This window comes from Lepisosteus oculatus, chromosome 14 (assembly GCF_040954835.1).
Source record: "Lepisosteus oculatus isolate fLepOcu1 chromosome 14, fLepOcu1.hap2, whole genome shotgun sequence".
In the NCBI taxonomy this organism is placed as follows: domain Eukaryota; kingdom Metazoa; phylum Chordata; class Actinopteri; order Semionotiformes; family Lepisosteidae; genus Lepisosteus; species Lepisosteus oculatus.
Window position 1 is genome coordinate 36714740 of NC_090709.1, and position 19223 is coordinate 36733962.

The 19223-nt window shown below is 47.5% G+C and overlaps 1 protein-coding gene across 1 annotated transcript; it reads right to left on the reverse strand.

Annotated features, from left to right (window-relative positions):
• Positions 1-3666: 3666 nt before the first annotated feature.
• On the reverse strand, positions 3667-18213 carry LOC138242594 (GTPase IMAP family member 6-like). The gene is made up of 3 exons (XM_069198133.1): positions 18114-18213; positions 15276-16146; positions 3667-3742 (listed from the first exon to the last, which is right to left on the reverse strand). The coding sequence occupies exons 1-3, from the start codon at positions 18211-18213 to the stop codon at positions 3667-3669; spliced, it is 1047 nt and encodes a 348-aa protein (XP_069054234.1).
• Positions 18214-19223: the final 1010 nt, after the last annotated feature.

A 19223-nucleotide genomic window follows, 5' to 3' on the forward strand; every position in this document is an offset into this window, starting at 1 on the left:
TCTTCGTCTTCGACCGGGAGGTTTCGGCAGAGGAGAAGCAGAAAGACGTCCAGGGCAGTCTGCACGTGGCGATAAAGATGATCCCGTGTGTGTCGATCAAAGGCGAAGCGTCCCTCAGAATGATGGACGAGGAACGCCAGCAGGCGGACAAGTTCAACAAGTTCAACTGCAAATTCTACGGGGATTTTACTCTTGAAAAGAATCCGGTGACGTTCCAAGACGCCATCAAGGTCTATTCATCTCTCCCACACCTGCTTGGAAAAGACAGAGAGCACGCCGTGCCCATGACAGTCTGGCTTTACCCACTGACAAAACTGGAAAACAAGGAGCGGGAGCTGAACGTGCTTAGATCTTACCTGCAGATCATGAGCGACGTCACCGTGGCGCCCTCCAGCAGTGACCTGGACCAAGTCGTGCGCGAATCGGTGAACGAGTACGTGGTGTGCTTTGCATTTACATCGCTGAAGCAAAGGGAGCAATACCTAAACATCTTGGAAAGCTATCTGACCTCCTCCGAACGAGGGACGGGTGAAGAGCTAGCTCCTGATCTCGAGCCAGAGGGAAGACGGGGAAAATGGTTCAGGTCAGAGGAAGTCACAACCCTGACGCGGGAGAACATCAGACTATTCCTAGACTTCGAGAGAGAGAACAAAGGCAGACCGAACAAGATCTGTGTGGCTTCAATCGAGGACGAGGTCCACACCTGATCTTCCGTTTACCTCTTCGAAAGGGGGGCTCTGGCCAGCAAGTACTTCAAGCTGCCTTCCCAGCTGGGGGTACCGGCCGTGCTGACAACTCTGCACGACTCCGTCCAGCTGGCGTTCCGCCCGCCGAAGTACGGCGCCGGCGAGATCGTGAGGTATCGGGTTCTGTACCAAACGTGAAGTTCTGTGTGGCGTCAATCGACCTGAACCTGGACCTGAACGCTTCATATCGATTTGGCTGTCGGGCGGTTTGCAAACCCGGAGTCGGCTGTACCAGTGACGCAACTCCTTCCTGCAAGACGCTTCCTTCAGCCCCCCCCGGAGCTCCTCAGCTGAAATCAACAGGACCAAACTCCATGACGGTCACCTGGGACATGCCCACCTCTGTGGGACAGGGAGTCAGCGTTACTTCCTACGAAGCTGAATACAGAGAGGTCTTCAAGGGGGCAACGGACGAGCAAGACAGCAAAACATGGACGAAGCTCAAAGCCAGAGGGAGGGTGTGCACTCTGGAGTACCTGAGGGCAGGAAGTTCGCTGGAACAGGAGCCCACCGACGAGCAGCATTTCCAGCACTTCACGTTCGGCAGGAAAGTAGAAAAAGGGAACAATAAGATCATCATCCTTCTGGGGGCCACGGGGGCAGGGAAGACCACCCTCATCAACGCGATGATCAATTACATCCTGGGCGTGCAGTGGGAGGACCGGTTTCGATTCAAGCTGATCCACGAGGAGACCAACCGCTCGCAGGCAGAGAGTCAGACCTCCATCGTGACGTCCTACGAGCTCCACAACCAGAAGGGATTCGTCGTCCACATTGATGCCGTGTGCTTCCTGGTCCAGGCGTCTCTGGCTTGGCTGACCTCCAGCAGTACCGGAAGGGCAAAGCGACGCACTTCGAATTTAACAACTCCCCCCTTTACACGCAAAACGAGAGGCCCGACACCGATTCCAACGGGGAGGGCTCAGGGACAAAGACGAAGAGGACACGAAAAAGCTGGAGAAAATCGTCTGGACGAACAACGTATAGCAGCTGAAGAGGTTTTTCCAAACGTTGGAGAAGACAGAGGGGTCAGAGCGCTGACGAAGAAAGTCCTGGAGGAGCGCGAGAGGCTGGAGATGGCGATGGCGAGCCTGCTGCCTCAGATCTCGGCCGGGCTGGCGAAGCTGATCGAAATGAAGAAGATCAGGGCATGTCTGGAAAACGAACAGGCCAACATGGAGCAGAACAAGAACTTCGAGACAGAGATCGAGGAGCTGGTCCCGAAACGGAAGAACACCAAGCATCTATCAACAAACTGCAACAACTGTCTGGTTTCGTGCCATTCAGGATGTTTCCTTCCCACGCCAGGAGAAATCAATCTCTGCGCCGTCATGGATGACGCTGGATTGTGTGTGATCTCTCCAGGTAACTGCCACTACTCCGATCACATATCCGAGATGACGATGTGGGAGTACGAAGTGGTGAAGGTCATGAAAACAGTCAAAGAACTCAAGGAAAACTTTGTGAAGGCTTCCGGCAAGTTCATGTCGACGAAGGAGATGCTTGAGAAAATCTAAATGGACTTCGAGACGGTCGAGGATCGGATCATGCAGCTGATCAGGCTGTCCTCCAACTGCCTGGAGGAGATCGCCCTGAAGCCCAACACTCTGTCCACGGCCGCCTACATCGAGCTGCTCATCCGCAACGAGGGAGAGGAGGCCCGCATCGCCGAGCTGCGCAAGATGAAACAGCACGCCGAGATCCTCGACAAGATCGCCAAGAACGAGAAACTGCTGCCAGAGGAGCGCAGGATCGTGAGGGAGAGAAACCAGAGGCTGAGGAAAATCGCTCAAGACGTCAAACTGGCGAGCTCCGTAGTGAGAGCCTGGACTGCAGGACACTGAACACGTTCCAAACCGTCCGAGAACTCCTGCAGGACACTAAACACGTTCCGCACCGCCCGAGAACTCCTGCAGGAAACTCCATCTTGCGTTAAATCTCGAGTAAACCAAAACACAGAATAATGTTCGGGTTTCGTAAAATAACTGTTCCTAAAAGTTCAACTGAAATAAAATAACTTAGTTCTACTCAATCCCTTTGTTTTAAAATCTACAAAAATCATTTTAAATTCTCTAAATTAAAAGCTTTCCTTTCACCAGACCTCCAGCCAGACTGATGTTGGCCTCTCTCTCATGCTGTCGGGATAAAGCTGCCTTTCAAATCAATCGGCATCCTGCTGCAACAGATGATTTAATGTCCACAGGGGAAAGTGTGGTTATAGATTATAAAGACCGCAGGACACCTCAGGGTTTGCAGACACAACGGTCAGACGAGAGAAGGCGTCTCTGCCTTTCCTGACCACATCTCCTTAGCAGAAGATCTGAACACAGATCAAACGCTTCTAAGGAACAGTTCTCAACATGTCAGTGTGAATTTCAAATTGCATTTCAATGTTTTTTGTCTGGCTTCTGTACTTGGTAGATCCATACGCCGGTGAAAAATGAAAAATACCTTTCCTCTGAGTGACCTGTCGTGCTCTATTTCTGGGTGACCTTGGACCTTGGACATCATCCATCTCTAACGAACGGTGTTGACTTCTGACGATTCTTGTGCACTCTCTCTCACCTGTATATAAAAGCATATAAAAGCACACTTCAGTCACCTGCGAGGCCCTGCTGACGAGAGACGCTCTGGTCCTCAGGTACGGGGCTGTGAAAGAGCGAGAGGCTGGAAGTGGAGCCTGCTCCTCCTCTCTCTCTCTCCCGTGTGCGCTCACAGGGTCGGTCTCTCTGAACGTGCGGAAGACGGGCGGAACTCAACACCCCTGCCTGGACGATGAGAGGAATAACAGGCAATCAAAACATTTAAGGACACCGACCGACTGACCTTCATGAGGTTTCAAACCGAAGTTCAGGAGGAAGGCGAGAGCTGCCGCTCGCCTGCGCTCGTCAGTCTCACACTCAGCACATCTCACACTCCTTCACCGCAGCAGCTCAATCCTCTCCAGCGCACTCTTTACAGTCCAGCTGCACCACGGAGAGGAGACCCAGGAACACCTGAGGGGCGACAGAGAGGAAACCACTGTCACACACAGCAGTGACACGGGCACACGCAGTCACATGGGGACACCACAAGGGAACTCACAGCAGATGATCACTCGACAGCATCGCAGCCGAAACACGGGGTCGAGCCCCGAGAATTTCACAAGGCACTCAAAGCCAATCAATCACTCTCTTTTCTTGAGATCACGTTAATGGAGGTTCCAGGAGAGAACATCAGAGCAGGAACAGGATATCCCCGTCCCCGCAGTGTGACTGTTCCCGCCAGAGCCCACAGACCACACTCATTCCCCAGCACAAGTCCTGAACTGGAAGACAAGAACCGGGGCAAACCAGTAAGTTACTGCTGATCACTACTTAATAAACTTCAAGGTTTAACAGACAACCTGCAGATCTCCTGTTTTCGGTTTTTATATCGTTGTTTTTGAGTCAAACATCCAGAACACCCTTTCATAACGCATCTGTACGTCCTGTTCTTGCATTTCTTTGGTTTAGTTTCTGCTCACTTCCCCTGGAGTGAAACACGCCTCCGAAATAAGTGTTTATAAAACTTTCATTTCTCTTTACCTGAACTCAAATAAACCTGCAAGAACACGGCATCATACAGAGCTTCAGCACAGCGTATTTCCTGTCACTTATTTTTATACCGTATTACTGTATTTGAGGTGTCATCTGAACCGAAGCAAACCTCGGTAAACACGTCTTTACAACATTGTTTGTCGATTTTAGCAGTGGTGATGCAAACCTCCAATATAGACGGTTTTAAAACGTTGTCTCTGTTCAGCTGAAGTGCAGCAAATGTGTCAATCGGTTTTTAGTTCATTTATTGATCAAACTGTTTCTATCAGCCCTGGATCTGACATGAGCCGCAGCGAAACCGGAGCAACTTCGACACACCGGGATCCTACAATTTCATTAAGAAAACACTTGATATTTACTTCAGAAGGAGGAAATACAAATATCAACTAAACAAGCCGGCTAGTCAAAGAAACAGCACATTTAAACAAACAGAACTACAATTTCACTCAAAATGTCAGACGCCAACTGAAATTAAAGTGGCCTTCAAGATCAGTTCAGTGAGCTCAATAATAAACTTTTACACCAACAGACCCACAATTTCACCACAAACACATGGAGCTTGTGTCTGTGCAGGTGAAGTGTGAGACGATTCTGTCATCAGGAGGGAGGGCCACAGCAGTACAGCAGAGAGAGCCATCACTGTTACCCACATACTCTCACACCGGTCCCATGTAGAACTGCTGTATTAAACTGTCTGGTGAAGAGACGCGTCTGAGACTTCTCATGATCAGGACAGGTCACGGTAAACATGCAGAAAGTGATGGTGAATTCTCGTTTCGCCTGTGTCTTATTTACTCGTTGTCAAACATGCCAGTCCGTGTTATTGTGCGTTTTGAAAAGTGGTTGTCGATTTCTTTAAATGTTTCATACAAAAATGCTATTTGGAGAGTAACTAATTAGATATTCCCCTTGACTGAGGATGTGTACATTCATCCATCAGGACTGGTACATTTAAAAATGACTGGAGAGAGTGCCACCTACAGGCAAAAGGCCACATCACAGCAGCAACGTGTGAACAATAAGACTTTTACACCCAAAAACCACAATATCCCCACAACCCCATAAGCACAATGATAAAAAGACTTTTACACAACTGTCACACAAAGCCCCTGAGCTCGATGATAAAAATACACTTTTGCACAATTTCACTACAAAGCCCCCGAGCTCAATGATAGACACTTATACACAATTTCACCTCAAAACCCATAGCTCAATGATAAAAAGACTTTTACACAATTTGACCTCAAACACCGCGAGCTCAAAGATAAAAAGACACTATTACACAATTTTACCTGAAACACCACGAACTGAATGATAAAAACACACACTTGTATCACCACTTACATTGGTGGTGGTGGAGGGGAGTCCTCAATCTGTAAAGTACGTAGAGTGGAGTGTCCAGAAAAGCACTATATAAGTGTAAGCAATTATTATTATTATTATTGAGCTATATAAGCAATTATTAATATTACACAATTTATTCCAAACACCCCGAGCTCAATGATAAAGACACTTTTACAGAGTGTTACCTCAAACCCATCGAGCTCGAAGATAAAAAGACACTTTTAAACAATTTCATCAAAAAACCCCCGAGCTCAATGACAGACACTTTTACACAATCTCACCACAAAGCCTCCGAGCTCAATGATAGACACTTTTACACAATTTCACCACAAACCCCCAGAGCACAATGATAAAAAGACACTTTTACACAATTTTACCTCATTGATAGACACATTTACACGATTTCACCTCAAACAGCCCGAGCTCAATAAGACTTTTACACAAATTCACCACAAACCCCTGGAGCACAATAATAAAAAGACACTTTTTATTATTAAAACCCCACAACCTCAATGCTAAAAACACTTGTACACAATGATAAAAAGACTTTTACACAACTAGCACAAACCCCCCCGAGCACAATGATAAACAGACACTATTACACAATTTCACCTCAAACCCCCCGAACTCAATGATAGACACTTTTACAAAATTTCACCACAAAGCCCCCGAGCTCAATGATAAAAATACACATTTGCACAATTTCACCACAAACCCCCTGAGCACAATGATAAAAAGACATTTTTACACAACTATACCACAAACACCGCGAGCTCAATGATAGACACTTTTTCACAATTTCACCACAACCCCTCCGAGCACAATGAAAAGACACTTTTACACAATTTCACCTCAAACCCCCCAACCCCAATGATAAAAACACTTGTACACAATGATAAAAAGACTTTTACACAACTATACCACAAACCCCCCAAGCACAATGATAAACAGACACTTTCACAATTTCACCTCAAACCCCCCGAGCTCAATGACAGACACTTTTACACAATTTCACCACAAATAGCCCGAGCTGAATGATAAAGACATTTTCACAAATTCACCACAAACACCCAAAGCTCAATGATAAAAAGACACTTTTAAACAATTTAATCAAAAACCCCCCGAGCTCAATGATAGACACTTTTTCACAATTTCACCACAACCCCCCCGAGCACAATGAAAAAAAGACACTTTTACACAATTTCACCACAACCCCCTCGAGCTCAATGATAAAAAGACACTTTTACACAATTTCACCAAAAACCCCCTGAGCTCAATGATAAAACATTTTTTGCACAATTTTATCTTCAACACGCACATCACATTCTTTCCACTGCACATATTTCCATACCTCCTCCCTCCTCATCCAACTTCTCTGGTTCCCTTCTCTCCAGCTTCTCTCTTCTTGACTCGGCATCCCTCAACAAACTAGTTACACGCATGAAACCCACCACATCTATTTTAGATCCCATTCCCACCACTTCATTCCAGTCCTGTTTCTCTTCTCTCTGTCCCATTGTCCTCAATATTATACATGAATCCATGAGCACTGGTGTTATACCAAAGGTCCTCAAAACTGCTGCCATTACCCCCTTGCTAAAAAAGCCTAACATGGCTCTCGACAATCTCAATTTTCACCCCATCTCAAACTGACCCTTTCTTCCTAAAAGTCTAGAACGTGCTGTCACACTCCAGTTACATCACCACCGATCATCTAATAGCTTCTGATTCTGGTTCCCTCTCTATACTCATCCTTGTTGATCTCAGTGCTGCTTCTGACACTGTTGACCATGACATCTTACTTTCTCGTCCTGAGACTGTGTTTGGAGTTTCTGACACTGCCCTCAAATGGTTCAAATCTTACCTCACCGATCGCTGTCATTTTGTCTCTCTCAATGGGTACAGGTCTGAAATTAGTCTTGTCAAGTCTGGTGTTCCTCAGGGCTCAATACGGGGCCCCTTGCTCTTCAGCATTTACATGTTCCTACATGGCCTCAGCTTTCATTTTTACGCTGATACTCAACTATACATCCATACCAAACCCGACACTGATGTGGCTGTCTCTATTCTAATTGCATCTCTGACGTAAAAAGTTGGATGACTCAAAGCGTCCTTCATCTTAACTGCGACAAGACTGAAGTCATGCTTATTGGCACCCCCCCATCAACTTCGTAAAGCCAGTCCTGTAACCCTGTCTGTAGATGGCTCTGTACTTTGGAACCTTGGAGTTACAGTGCCTTGCGAAAGTATTCGGCCCCCTTGAACTTTTCAACCTTTTGCCACATTTCAGGCTTCAAACAAAGATATAAATTTATTTTATGTGAAGAATCACCAACAAGTGGGACAATTGTGAAGTGGAACGAAATCTATTGGATTTTTGAAACTTTAACTAATAAAAAAATGAAAAGTGGGGCGTGCAAAATTATTCGGCCCCCTTGCGTTAATACTTTGTAGAGCCACCTTTTGCTGCGATTACAGCTGCAAGTCGCTTGGGGTATGTCTCTATCAGTTTTGCACATCGAGAGACTGAAATTCTTGCCCATTCTTCCTTGCAAAACAGCTCGAGCTCAGTGAGGTTGGATGGAGAGCGTTTGTGAACAGCAGTTTTCAGCTCTTTCCACAGATTCTCGATTGGATTCAGGTCTGGACTTTGACTTGGCCATTCAAACACCTGGATACGTTTATTTGTGAACCATTCCTTTGTAGATTTTGCTGTATGTTTGGGATCATTGTCTTGTTGGAAGATAAATCTCCGTCCCAGTTTCAGGTCTTTTGCAGACTCCAACAGGTTTTCATCCAGAATGGTCCTGTATTTGGCTGCATCCATCTTCCCCTCAATTTTAACCATCTTCCCTGTCCTTGCTGAAGAAAAGCAGGCCCAAACCATGATGCTGCCACCACCATGTTTGACAGTGGGGATGGTGTGTTGAGGGTGATGAGCTGTGTTGCTTTTACGCCAAACATATCGTTTTGCATTGTGGCCAAAACGTTCAATTTTGGTTTCATCTGACCAGAGCACCTTCTTCCACATGTTTGGGGTGTCTCCCAGGTGGCTTGTGGCAAACTTTAGACGAGACTTTTTATGGATATCTTTGAGAAATGGCTTTCTTCTTGCCACTCTTCCATAAAGGCCAGATTTGTGCAGTGTAAGACTGATTGTTGTCCTATGGACAGACTCTCCCACCTCAGCTGTAGTTCTCTGCAGTTCATCCAGAGTGATCATGGGCCTCTTGGCTGCATCTCTGATCAGTCTTCTCCTTGTCTGAGCTGAAAGTTTAGAGGGACGGCCAGGTCTTGGTAGATTTGCAGTGGTCTGATACTCCTTCCATTTCAAGATGATCGCTTGCACAGTGCTCCTTGGGATGTTTGAAGCTTGGGAAATCTTTTTGTATCCAAATCCGGCTTTAAACTTCTCCACAACAGTATTACGGACCTGCCTGGTGTGTTCCTTGGTCTTCATGATGCTCTCTGCGCTTTCAACAGAACCTTGAGACTATCACAGAGCAGGTGCATTTATACAGAGACTTGATTACACACAGGTGGATTCTATTTATCACCATCAGTCATTTAGGACAACATTGGATCATTCAGAGATCCTCGCTGAACTTCTGGAGTGAGTTTGCTGCACTGAAAGTAAAGGGGCCGAATAATTTTGCACGCCCCACTTTTCATTTTTTTATTAGTTAAAAAAAGTTTCAAAAATCCAATAGATTTCGTTCCACTTCACAATTGTGTCCCACTTGTTGGTGATTCTTCACATAAAATAAAAAATTTATATCTTTCTGTTTGAAGCCTGAAATGTGGCAAAAGGTTGAAAAGTTCAAGGGGGCCGAATACTTTCGCAAGGCACTGTATATTCGATTCTGGCTTAACATTCGACCCACATGTGCAGCATATCATTAAAACATGTTTTTTTTCACCTTAGAAATATCGCTAGACTACCCCCTATGCTATCATTAACTGTGGCTGAAAAGCTGATCAACACATTTGTATTCTCTTAAATTGACTACTGTAATGCTCTACTTGCAGGGGGATCAAAATCTACTCTGAACAAACTGCAGTCTGTCCAAACCTCAGCAGCCAGAATCCTGACCAGGTCTGGTGCAAGTGACCACATCACTCCTATCCTGGAGTCCCTGCACTGGCATCCAGTTAAATTCTGTATGGACTTTAAAATCCTCACGCTCACCTGTAAGGCTCTGCATGGCTTGGCACCTAAGTACCTGTCTGAACTATTATCGCCCTACTCTCCACCTCACAACCTTCGCTCTGCTAATTCTGCTCTCCTTACTGTCCCCCAAGCCCCTCTACACTCTGGGGGTGACAGGGCCTTCTGTTCTGCCCCCAAGCTCTGGAACTCTCTCCCCAAGGATATCAGAGAGTCACCTTCTCTAAACTCCTTCAATTCCAGACTCAAACCCTCTTCTTCAGAAAAGCCTTTACTTCACTGGTTCCATTCTTCACCCCTCTGCTCTTAATACCACCATCCAAAGTCTCCTCTGTGTGTTGTAATTGTGTTTTATCTTGTGTATTCTTCTTATTTATTATTGTCATCCTGTAAAGCACTTTGAGAAGCCACCTTTAATGCGCTATATAAAATTAAGTTTAACCCCCCGAGCTCAATGATAAAAAGACACTTTTACACAATTTCACCTCAAACCCATCCAGCTCAATGATAAAAAGACACTCTTATATCACCACTTACCTCGGTGTTGGTGGAGGGGAGTCCTCGTATCCTGTAAAGCGCGTTGAGTGGAGTGTCCAGAAAGGCGCCATATACAGATTCAGCCACGCAAATCATTACGTCATACCGCGGTACGTGATTGGCCAGCCAAAATGACCGACAGGGGCACTCGTTGGTCGACAGTTGGTCGGTCGTGGAAAGATTTAATCATTTGATCTCTTTACTGTGCACATTTTAATCTGCTTAGTATTGAATATTTATATGGAATTTTACGACTAAAGGGAAATTTTAGCAGCTGAGCATAAAAGGAAGAGGAGCATAACACATCTGAAGGTCATAAACTATATTAATTTAGGAACAAACATATTATGTCTCCGTATTTTTAAGAAAAAATACACACCAGTCTTCCATTTCTCCCTGAACATTTTAAGCACTAAAGTCTTACATGTGGTTATTTCAGAAACGTTTTCACGTGCTCCTTGCCCCCTCTGACCATGATACCGGATGTTTATACAGTAGACAGCGCTCTGTGAGAGAAGTGACAGTTTCAAGCTTGTCTGCAGATACGCTCGATACCGGAGTAAACAAGCACACTTTTAGAACTGGGTTCATAGGGAGTATAAGATAGAAGCGCGTATCTACAGGAATGAAGGACGGTCTAACTATATTTACGCACGGTGAACGTGGATTCTGTCTGGCACGGCCAGATTTTGAAAAATGACTATTTCATGAAACACGCGTTTCATTTTAATAAAGATGGGGGCAAGGGGGTCTTCTCTGTGACCCTCCCTTAGAAATTTAACGTGAAAAAACTAAAAATCAGACACTCACAACAGACATATCAGAAAACATCTACATACTGTGAGTGTCTGGAGACTGTATCTGAGTTTTAGTTTTTGGCCGGACGACAGCCCCATCCTCACACAAACACCCCCACTCCCCCATCCACACACTCCCCCACAGCCCCACCCACACACTCCCCCACTCCCCCATCCTCACACACCCCCCCACACACACAGCCCCATCCTCACAAACACCCCCACTCCCCCATCCTCACACACACTCCCATATACAACCCCACACACACTGCGCCGCATCAAACAGACACTTTTACCTCAAACACCCTCTATCAAACAATGATAAAAGACAGTTTTACACAATTTCACCTCAATGATAAAAAAAACACTTTTACACAATTTAACAATGATAAAGACAATTTTACAATAAGACACTTTTACATAATTTTACTCAAACCCCCTGAGCTCAATGATAAAGACACTTTTTACACAATCAATAATAAAAAGACACTTTTACACAATTTTAACCTCAATGATAAAAAGACACTCTTATATCACCACTTACCTTGGTGTTGGTGGAGGGGAGTCCTCATTCTGTAAAGCGCGTACAGTGGAGTGTCCAGAAAAGCACTATATGAGTGTAAGCAATTATTATTACACAATTTTACCTCAAACCCCACGAGCTAAATGATAAACAGACACTTTTACACAATTTTACCTTAAACCCGTCAAGGTCAATGATAAACAGACACTTTTACACAATTTCACCTCAATGATAGACACTTTTACACAATTATATTTCAATGATAAAAAGACACTTTTACACAATTTCACCTCAATGATAGAAACTTTTACACAATTTTACTTCAATGATAAAAAGACACTTTTACACAATTTTACCTGAAACCCACCAAACTCAACGATAAAGACACGTTTACACAATTTTACAATGATAAACCGACATTCTACACAATTTTACCTCAAACCCGTCGAGCTCAATGATAAACAGACACTTCTCACACAATTTCACCTCAATGATAAACACTTTACACAATTTTACCTCAAACCCGTCGAGCTCAATGATAAACCGACACTTTTGACACAATTTTACCTGAAACGCGTCGAGCTCAATGATATACCGACACTTTTGACACAATTTTACCTCAAACCCGTCGAGCTCAATGATAAACCGACACTTTTGACACAATTTCACCTCAAACCCGTCGAGCACAATGATAAACCGACACTTTTGACCCAATTTGACCTCAAACCCGTCGAGCTCAATGATAAAGACACACTTTTACACAATTTCACCACAGACATTTTCTCACTCCTATGACTGTTTTCTCATCAGCCTGAGGACTGAACGATTTCAATGAAGAAACGGAGGGACAAGTCGCCACTCACCGCCACAGCCCGGGAAACATCTTCCGTCTCCAACACGAACAGCAAACGTCCTCTCGGTGCGCAGAAACGTCCAGAAACGCGTTGACTTTGGACTCAAATTTAACAGGTGTATAAACGTGCTGAAGAGCCCCAGCCTGGCGAAAACTCTGTCAGACCGATTATACTGACGCAGTATTATATTATATTAGCGTTACAACACTGATATCATATGATATTGATGACACTGACGCAAACGCACACTTTTCCACTCCTTTGACGCCGATATCTACGTCCGTGAAGAACAAACTGCTGCTCTAGACGACATTATATTTAAAACACACGAATTGAGTGATTGAAACGTGTTCAAACCGCGGTTGACCTGTGGCTTCAGCTCGGCGACGCAGAGACACGGCGTCCATGAGGACGGGAAAGAAGCAAGCTTGTATATTCTAATAAAAACCTGACTAAAACCAATTATTACTGATAAAATAAGGTCAAACTCGGGAAACCGCGGCGGGGCAGGAGCCCTCACGGCGGGAAAGGTGGGAAGCGCGACCGTTAGGAATTCAAACTTCAAACGAGACGCGCACCTGCCCCGAGTTCTCGCAGGGACCGCCCCCCTGTCCCCTCTCAGCCAATGGGCTTCCACCACGGTGGAGTGACGTCCCGCCTCAGCCCTCTCCTCCAATGGGCTTAAGGGACACTCGAGTGACGCTCTCGGGAGCCCACCTCCCCGGGCAGGGTTGTTATAAGCCCTCTGAGTGACTGACCCAGGGTTCACAAGCTGCCCAGGAGGCTCTACTGTACACAGAGAGGGGTGGGAGGGGGGAACTGTTGATCTCAAACCGTCAGGAAGGATAGCAGTCATTTCACACAGACACCAGCACCAGCGACTGCCAACAGAAACACACAGACTCCACACACACAGACACCAGCACCAGTGACCCCCAGCAGGAACACGCAGACTCCACACACAGACACCAGCACCAGCGACCCCCAGCAGGAACACACAGACTCCACACACACAGACACCAGCACCAGGGACCCCCAGCAGGAACACGCAGACTCCACACACACACAGACACCAGTGACCCCCAGCAGGAACACGCAGACTCCACACACAAGCGCCCCTATAAGTGTACTGTATAGCTTGTTGTTAAGTCGTTAAGTAATTACCACCCTAATGATGTGTGCGTGTTCCATCATGTGTGTGTATATTCTGTGGTTGATAAAGAATAAAATATCCAAAAGTATTCATGACATTTATGTATATATATATACAAAGAATAGCAAAATACAAACATGATCAAAATAAAACATATTTAAAATGAGTTTTTCTTCACATGGGACACTAAGGGCTGGTTTTCAGTGAGTCGGATCTCTTACGAGGAAGAGATCAGTGTTTCAGTGTAGAGTCCTCACTCTGTGTCCAGGAAGTATCCGGTCTTCCTCTCCCGCTGGGAAAGACTGTGTGGATCAGTGACTGACCTGCGGCAGTGTCTCTGTGTCTCTCTGTCACTCCGATAACACTGCCTGAGCTCCTCCTCTCCCTCTCCTGCTCCTGTCTCAGTGTCTTCAGCTCTCTCTCAGCTCCTTGATCTCCTGTCTGTTTCTCTCTCCTGTCTGTGGGCTGTGTGTGTCTGAGGGTTGTGTCTGCAGGCTGTGTGTGTCTGCTCATTGTGTCTGTGGGCTGTGTGTGTCTGCTCATTGTGTCTGTGGGCCGTGTGTGTCTGCTCATTGTGTCTGTGGGCTGTGTGTGCTCTTGTGTGTCTGCGCAGGCTGTGTGCGCTCTTGTGTGTCTGCGCAGGCTGTGTGCGCTCTTGTGTGTCTGCGCAGGCTGTGTGCGCTCTTGTGTGTCTGCGCAGGCTGTGTGTGCTCTTGTGTGTCTGCGCAGGCTGTGTGCGCTCTTGAGTGTCTGCGCAGGCTGTGTGCGCTCTTGTGTGTCTGCGCAGGCTGTGTGTGCTCTTGTGTGTCTGCGCAGGCTGTGTGTGCTCTTGTGTGTCTGCGCAGGCTGTGTGTGCTCTTGAGTGTCTGCGCAGGCTGTGTGTGTCTGAGGGCTGTGTGTGTCTGCTCATTGTGTCTGTGGGCTGTGTGTGTTCTCTATGTGTCTGAGGGTTATGTATTCTTGAGTGCCTTCAGGTTGTGTGTGAGACTACGTTGTGACTACTGTGTGTGCTCTTGTGTGTCTGGGGGCTGTGTGTGGTCTTGTGTGTCTGCGCAGGCTGTGTGTGCTCTTGTGTGTCTGAGTGTTATGTATTCTTGAGTGCCTTAAGGTTGTGTGTGACTACGTTGTGACTACTGTGTGTTCTCTTGTGTGTCTGCGGGCATGTCTGCGGGCTGTGTGTGCTCTTGTGTGTCTGCGGGCTATGTGCGCTCTTGTGTGTGAGTCTTTGCTGCTCTGGTTTCTCCTCCCAGTAAAGCTCCTATCTGAGCTCCTACTGCAGCTCCTATCACTGTTCCTGCTGCTGCTCCTGTTGGGCCCCTCAGGGCCCCTGCTAGGGCCCCTATTGCTGCCCCCAGTCCTGCTCCCAGTATCACTGCTCCTGTGCTGAAGTGCGGCTTCACCAGGTCCAGGTGTCTCTCTGCCTCCTCTCTGGCCTTTTCCTCATAGTGCTGCCTGAGCCCCTCCATCTTCCTCCTGTGTGTCTCCTCTCTCTCTCTCCTCTCCCTCTCCTGCTCCTCTCTCACCTCCCCCATCTCTCTCTGCAGCCTCTCTCTCTCCCCTCTCTCTCTCCTCAGCTCCTCCTCCAGCTCTCTCCTCCTCCCCTCATCCCTCTCCTCCCTCAGCCTCTCCTCCAGCTCTGCTATCTGCTCCTCCAGCGCTCTGATCTTCTCCTCTCGTGTTTGGATCTCCTCCTCCATCCTGCGGAGGTGGTTCTGCAGCTCCTTCTGGTGCTTCTCCCTCAGTCTCTCCTCCTCCTTCTGTTTGCTCTCCTCTCTGTCCCTCAGGATCTGCAGTTGCCTCTGTCTGATCTGGGACTCGGCCTCCTGGTACGTCTCAGTGCTGTAGTAGCTGCCCTTGTTTCCTGCTACCAGCTCCTCTATCTTCTCCAGCAGCTCTGTGACCTGAGTGCTGCCCCTGTCCTTGTTGTTGAGGGCGTGATACCTGTTTCCACACTTCTCCACCAGCCACTGGAGCTCCCTGCTGCCTGTGTGCACAGACTCCTCCAGCGTCCTGCTGGTCAGCTCATCAGCGTGGGTGAGCAGGACCATGGTGTGTCCCAGGGCCCTCTCCCCGAATATCTCCAGGACTGTCTCCAGTGTCCTCCTCTCCTCCCCTGAGGATCGGCCCAGCGGGGTCACCAGGAGGAAGGCGTGGGGTCCCGGGGCAGACAGGTTAACACAGAGCCCCACATCCCGTCTCCTGTCCCCCTCAGACAGTCCGGCGTGGAGCCAGTCTGGAGTGTCCACCACAGTCACCCGTCTCCCGGACACTTGTCCTGTCCTCTTCCGGCTCTCCTGAGTGACCGCGGAGCTGCTGGCTTCAGAGGGAAACTCCTCTGAGCCCAGGATGGTGTTTCCTGCTGCGCTCTTCCCAGCACCAGTCCTGCCCAGCAGCACCAGTCTCAGCTCAGAGGGGCGGGGCTGGAGTCTGGGTTCGACTTCACTCACTGCAACAGGAGGAGAGACAGGAGCATCAGGGAGGTGACACATGAGAGGAGACCAACCTCTCCACATTAAAGAAGGGTTCAGTTTGCTCAAGAGACAAAACTTAAAAGTCATTATGAAGGAATCTTACAGAATAAACATCTGGGAATTAGTCTTGGGCATCATGATAACTACATAGTTTTACCTCATGTTCATGATGTTCACTACTGTCAGATATTGTTTCCCAAAGTGACTCAAGTTTCATCTGAAGAATCTGTGTTCATTTACTGGCCTCAAGCAACAACAGTCATGCTGCAGTACTGTACTGTTACAGGGGCAGAGTGTAGAAGGACGTTAATTGAAGAAGGAGAGATAATCTCTTCACTCCAGTGAAGAACAGCACTCTAGGAGAGTGTGCAGTCCAGTGCAATCATCCTGCTGGTATTTCACTCTGAAACTGACCACACCCAGAGTCCAGAGTCAGAGTCCACTGTGTCTTTATCAGAGGATGACAAGAGAGAAACAGGCTTAATGCTTCTCAGCACCTGTCAGTGGAATAAACTCCACCTCATGTTCCTGGTACCACATCCCCACTGCTGGGCTGAGCTGCAGTGATTCAGTGTCTGTCGGTCAGGAACTGTCCCTTCAACCCTGAGACCTGCAGTCTTGAGCACTTTGTTAACAAAGCAGAATTCAGACTCCAGGCTGTTCAGTAATTCTCCATCTCACCCTGTTTGACACAGATTCTACAACAGGCTGCTGCTGTTCAGTCACAGACTCACTGATCTGCAGACAAGCTGTGACGAGTCCTTTAGACCGATGTACAGAAACAGCTCTTGTCTGGGGTTCTAATGATCTGCTGATGGGCTCTTTCACCCACTCCTGTCCTGCTGGACTTCAGAGCTGCCTTTGACACTAACAGATCAACTGAGGAGCCATCGCCCCTGGTCTACACACTGCCCTCTCACACCTGGACGAGAGAGAAACGTATGTGAGAATGTTGTTGTTGATAACAGCTCAGCATTCAACACCATCGTACCCTCAAGGCTCATCACCAAGCTCCGGGTCCTCCAGAGGGTGGTGACACTGGCTCAGAACACTAACGGCTGCGCTACTGAACACAGGGGATATCTACTGTGTTAATGCCTCAAGAAGGCCAGGTCCATCCTCAGGGACCCCAGTCACCCTAAACACAACTTGCTCTCTCTACTACCATCTGGAAAACGGTACTGAAGTATCAGACCAAGACCACCAGGTGTCAGAACAGCTTCTTCCCCCAGGCAGTAAGACTGCTGAACAGCCAACCACAGCAGACACCTGCAGTTACCTCCTTGAACTGACAGGGGGCACTGGCACTCTCAGGACACCTACGAAGAGCACTAAATACCTCCTACCCTGTACCCTACTACTGTCAGGACACCTTAATACCTAAATACCTCCTACCCTGTACCCTACTACTGTCAGGACACCTCAGTACCTCCTACCCTGTACCCTACTACTGTCAGGACACCTAAATACCTCCTATCCTTGTGTTAGTTCCACACAATCTGTGAATTGCAATTGTGTAATCTGTTGTATCCCAATGTTAACCCCTATAAATTCCTGTCCTCCAACTCTTCCATCCCTTTTAACGAGCCTTTAACGAGCTCGCAGATTTCAATGCTGACAACACCGCTGTGTGCTGTACTGTTCGTGCATCGATCAATAAACCTTGATTGATTGAGTGTTGGTCCGACAATCTTGAGGAACAGATTACAGAGATTGAGCTGCTGTGTGATGGATTAAATCTAATCTCCCTGAGAGAAAACAGTTCAATTACAGCACAGAGAATTTAAACAGACACAGATCTGTGTGCCACTGTGTTAGTAACGCAGTACAGAGCGGAGCACAGTATGATTTTAATTCCTAACAGGACACAAGATGGTTGAATCTCTCAGTCTGATGAGCAGTAAGATCAGTGACTCAGAAATACAGCATCAATCACACTCACTGGTGGGAGGGATGATATCTCTACTGTTCCTCCTCTTGACAGGCAGTCTGGGCTCCTCTGTCTCTTTCTCCAGCTCCTCTTCCTCCAGTGTCTTTCTCATCTTCTCCTTCAGCTCCTCTTCTCTCCTGCTCCACTCCTCCTCAAACCTCTGTCTGAGCTCCTCTTCTCTCTCTCTCTCCCTTCTTTCATACTTCTGTCTCAGCTCCTCTGTCTCTCTCGGTCTCTCCTCCTCCCTCTGTCTCAGCTCCTCCGTCTCTCTCTGTCTCTCCTTCTCCCTCTGTCTCAGCTCCCCTGTCTCTCTCGGTCTCTTCTCCACCCTCTGTCTCAGCTCCTCTGTCTCTCTCTGTCTCTCCTCCTCCCTCCGTCTCAGCTCCTTCGTCTCTCTCCGTCTCTCCTTTTCCCTCTGTCTCAGCTCCTCTGTCTCTCTCTGTCTCTCCTCCTCCAACCTCTGTCTCAGCTCCTCTGTCTCTCTCTGTCTCTCCTCCTCCCTCTGTCTCAGCTCCTCTGTCTCTCTCTGTCTCTCCTCCAACCTCTGTCTCAGCTCTCCTGTTTCTCTCTGTCTCTCCTTCTCCTTTTGTTTAATATATTTTTCTAGTTCAGTGTTTATTTCTTTGATGTCAGTGGTGAAGTACAGCCCATAGTTTCCTGCCACCATGTCCTCTATCTTCTCCAGCAGCTCTGTGACCTGAGTGCAGTCACCCCTGTTCTTGTTGAGAACATGATACCTGTTCCCACACTTCTCCACCAGACGCTGGAGCTTCTTCCCTCCTCTCTCAATGTGCCGCTCAATGGTTGTGTGTCTCAGTGTGTCCCCCCAGGTGAACAGCACTATTGTGTGTCTCCACACTCTCTCACTGAGAAGCTCCAGATGTTCCTCCACTGATCTCCAGTCTGTGTCTGAGTTCACATTAATCACCAGGAGGAGAGCGTGGGGTCCTGGGGGACACAGAGACACACTGCGCACAACCTCCTCTCTGACACGCTGTGGATCAGTTCTCATCCATGGAGAAGTTTTTTTCCACCCTGGAGTGTCGACCACAGTGATCTTCCTCCCAGCTACTTCACCCTGTCTCTTCACACACTCCTGAGGTTCTCCCTCAGTGTCAAACT

What these genes read in the sequence shown, in the direction of transcription:
- LOC138242594 (XM_069198133.1), bottom strand. Translation starts at nt 18,213, where the DNA reads ATGAGAAAGACACTGGAGGAAGAGGAGCTGGAGAAAGAGACAGAGGAG. An exon ending in AGATATCATCCCTCCCACCA is followed by an intron (nt 16,147 to 18,113) that starts GTGAGTGTGATT and finishes CTCCTGTTGCAG; the next exon opens with TGAGTGAAGTCGAACCCAGA. An exon ending in AGGAGAGAGCTGGAGGAGGA is followed by an intron (nt 3,743 to 15,275) that starts GCTGAGGAGAGA and finishes GTCGCCCCTCAG; the next exon opens with GTGTTCCTGGGTCTCCTCTC.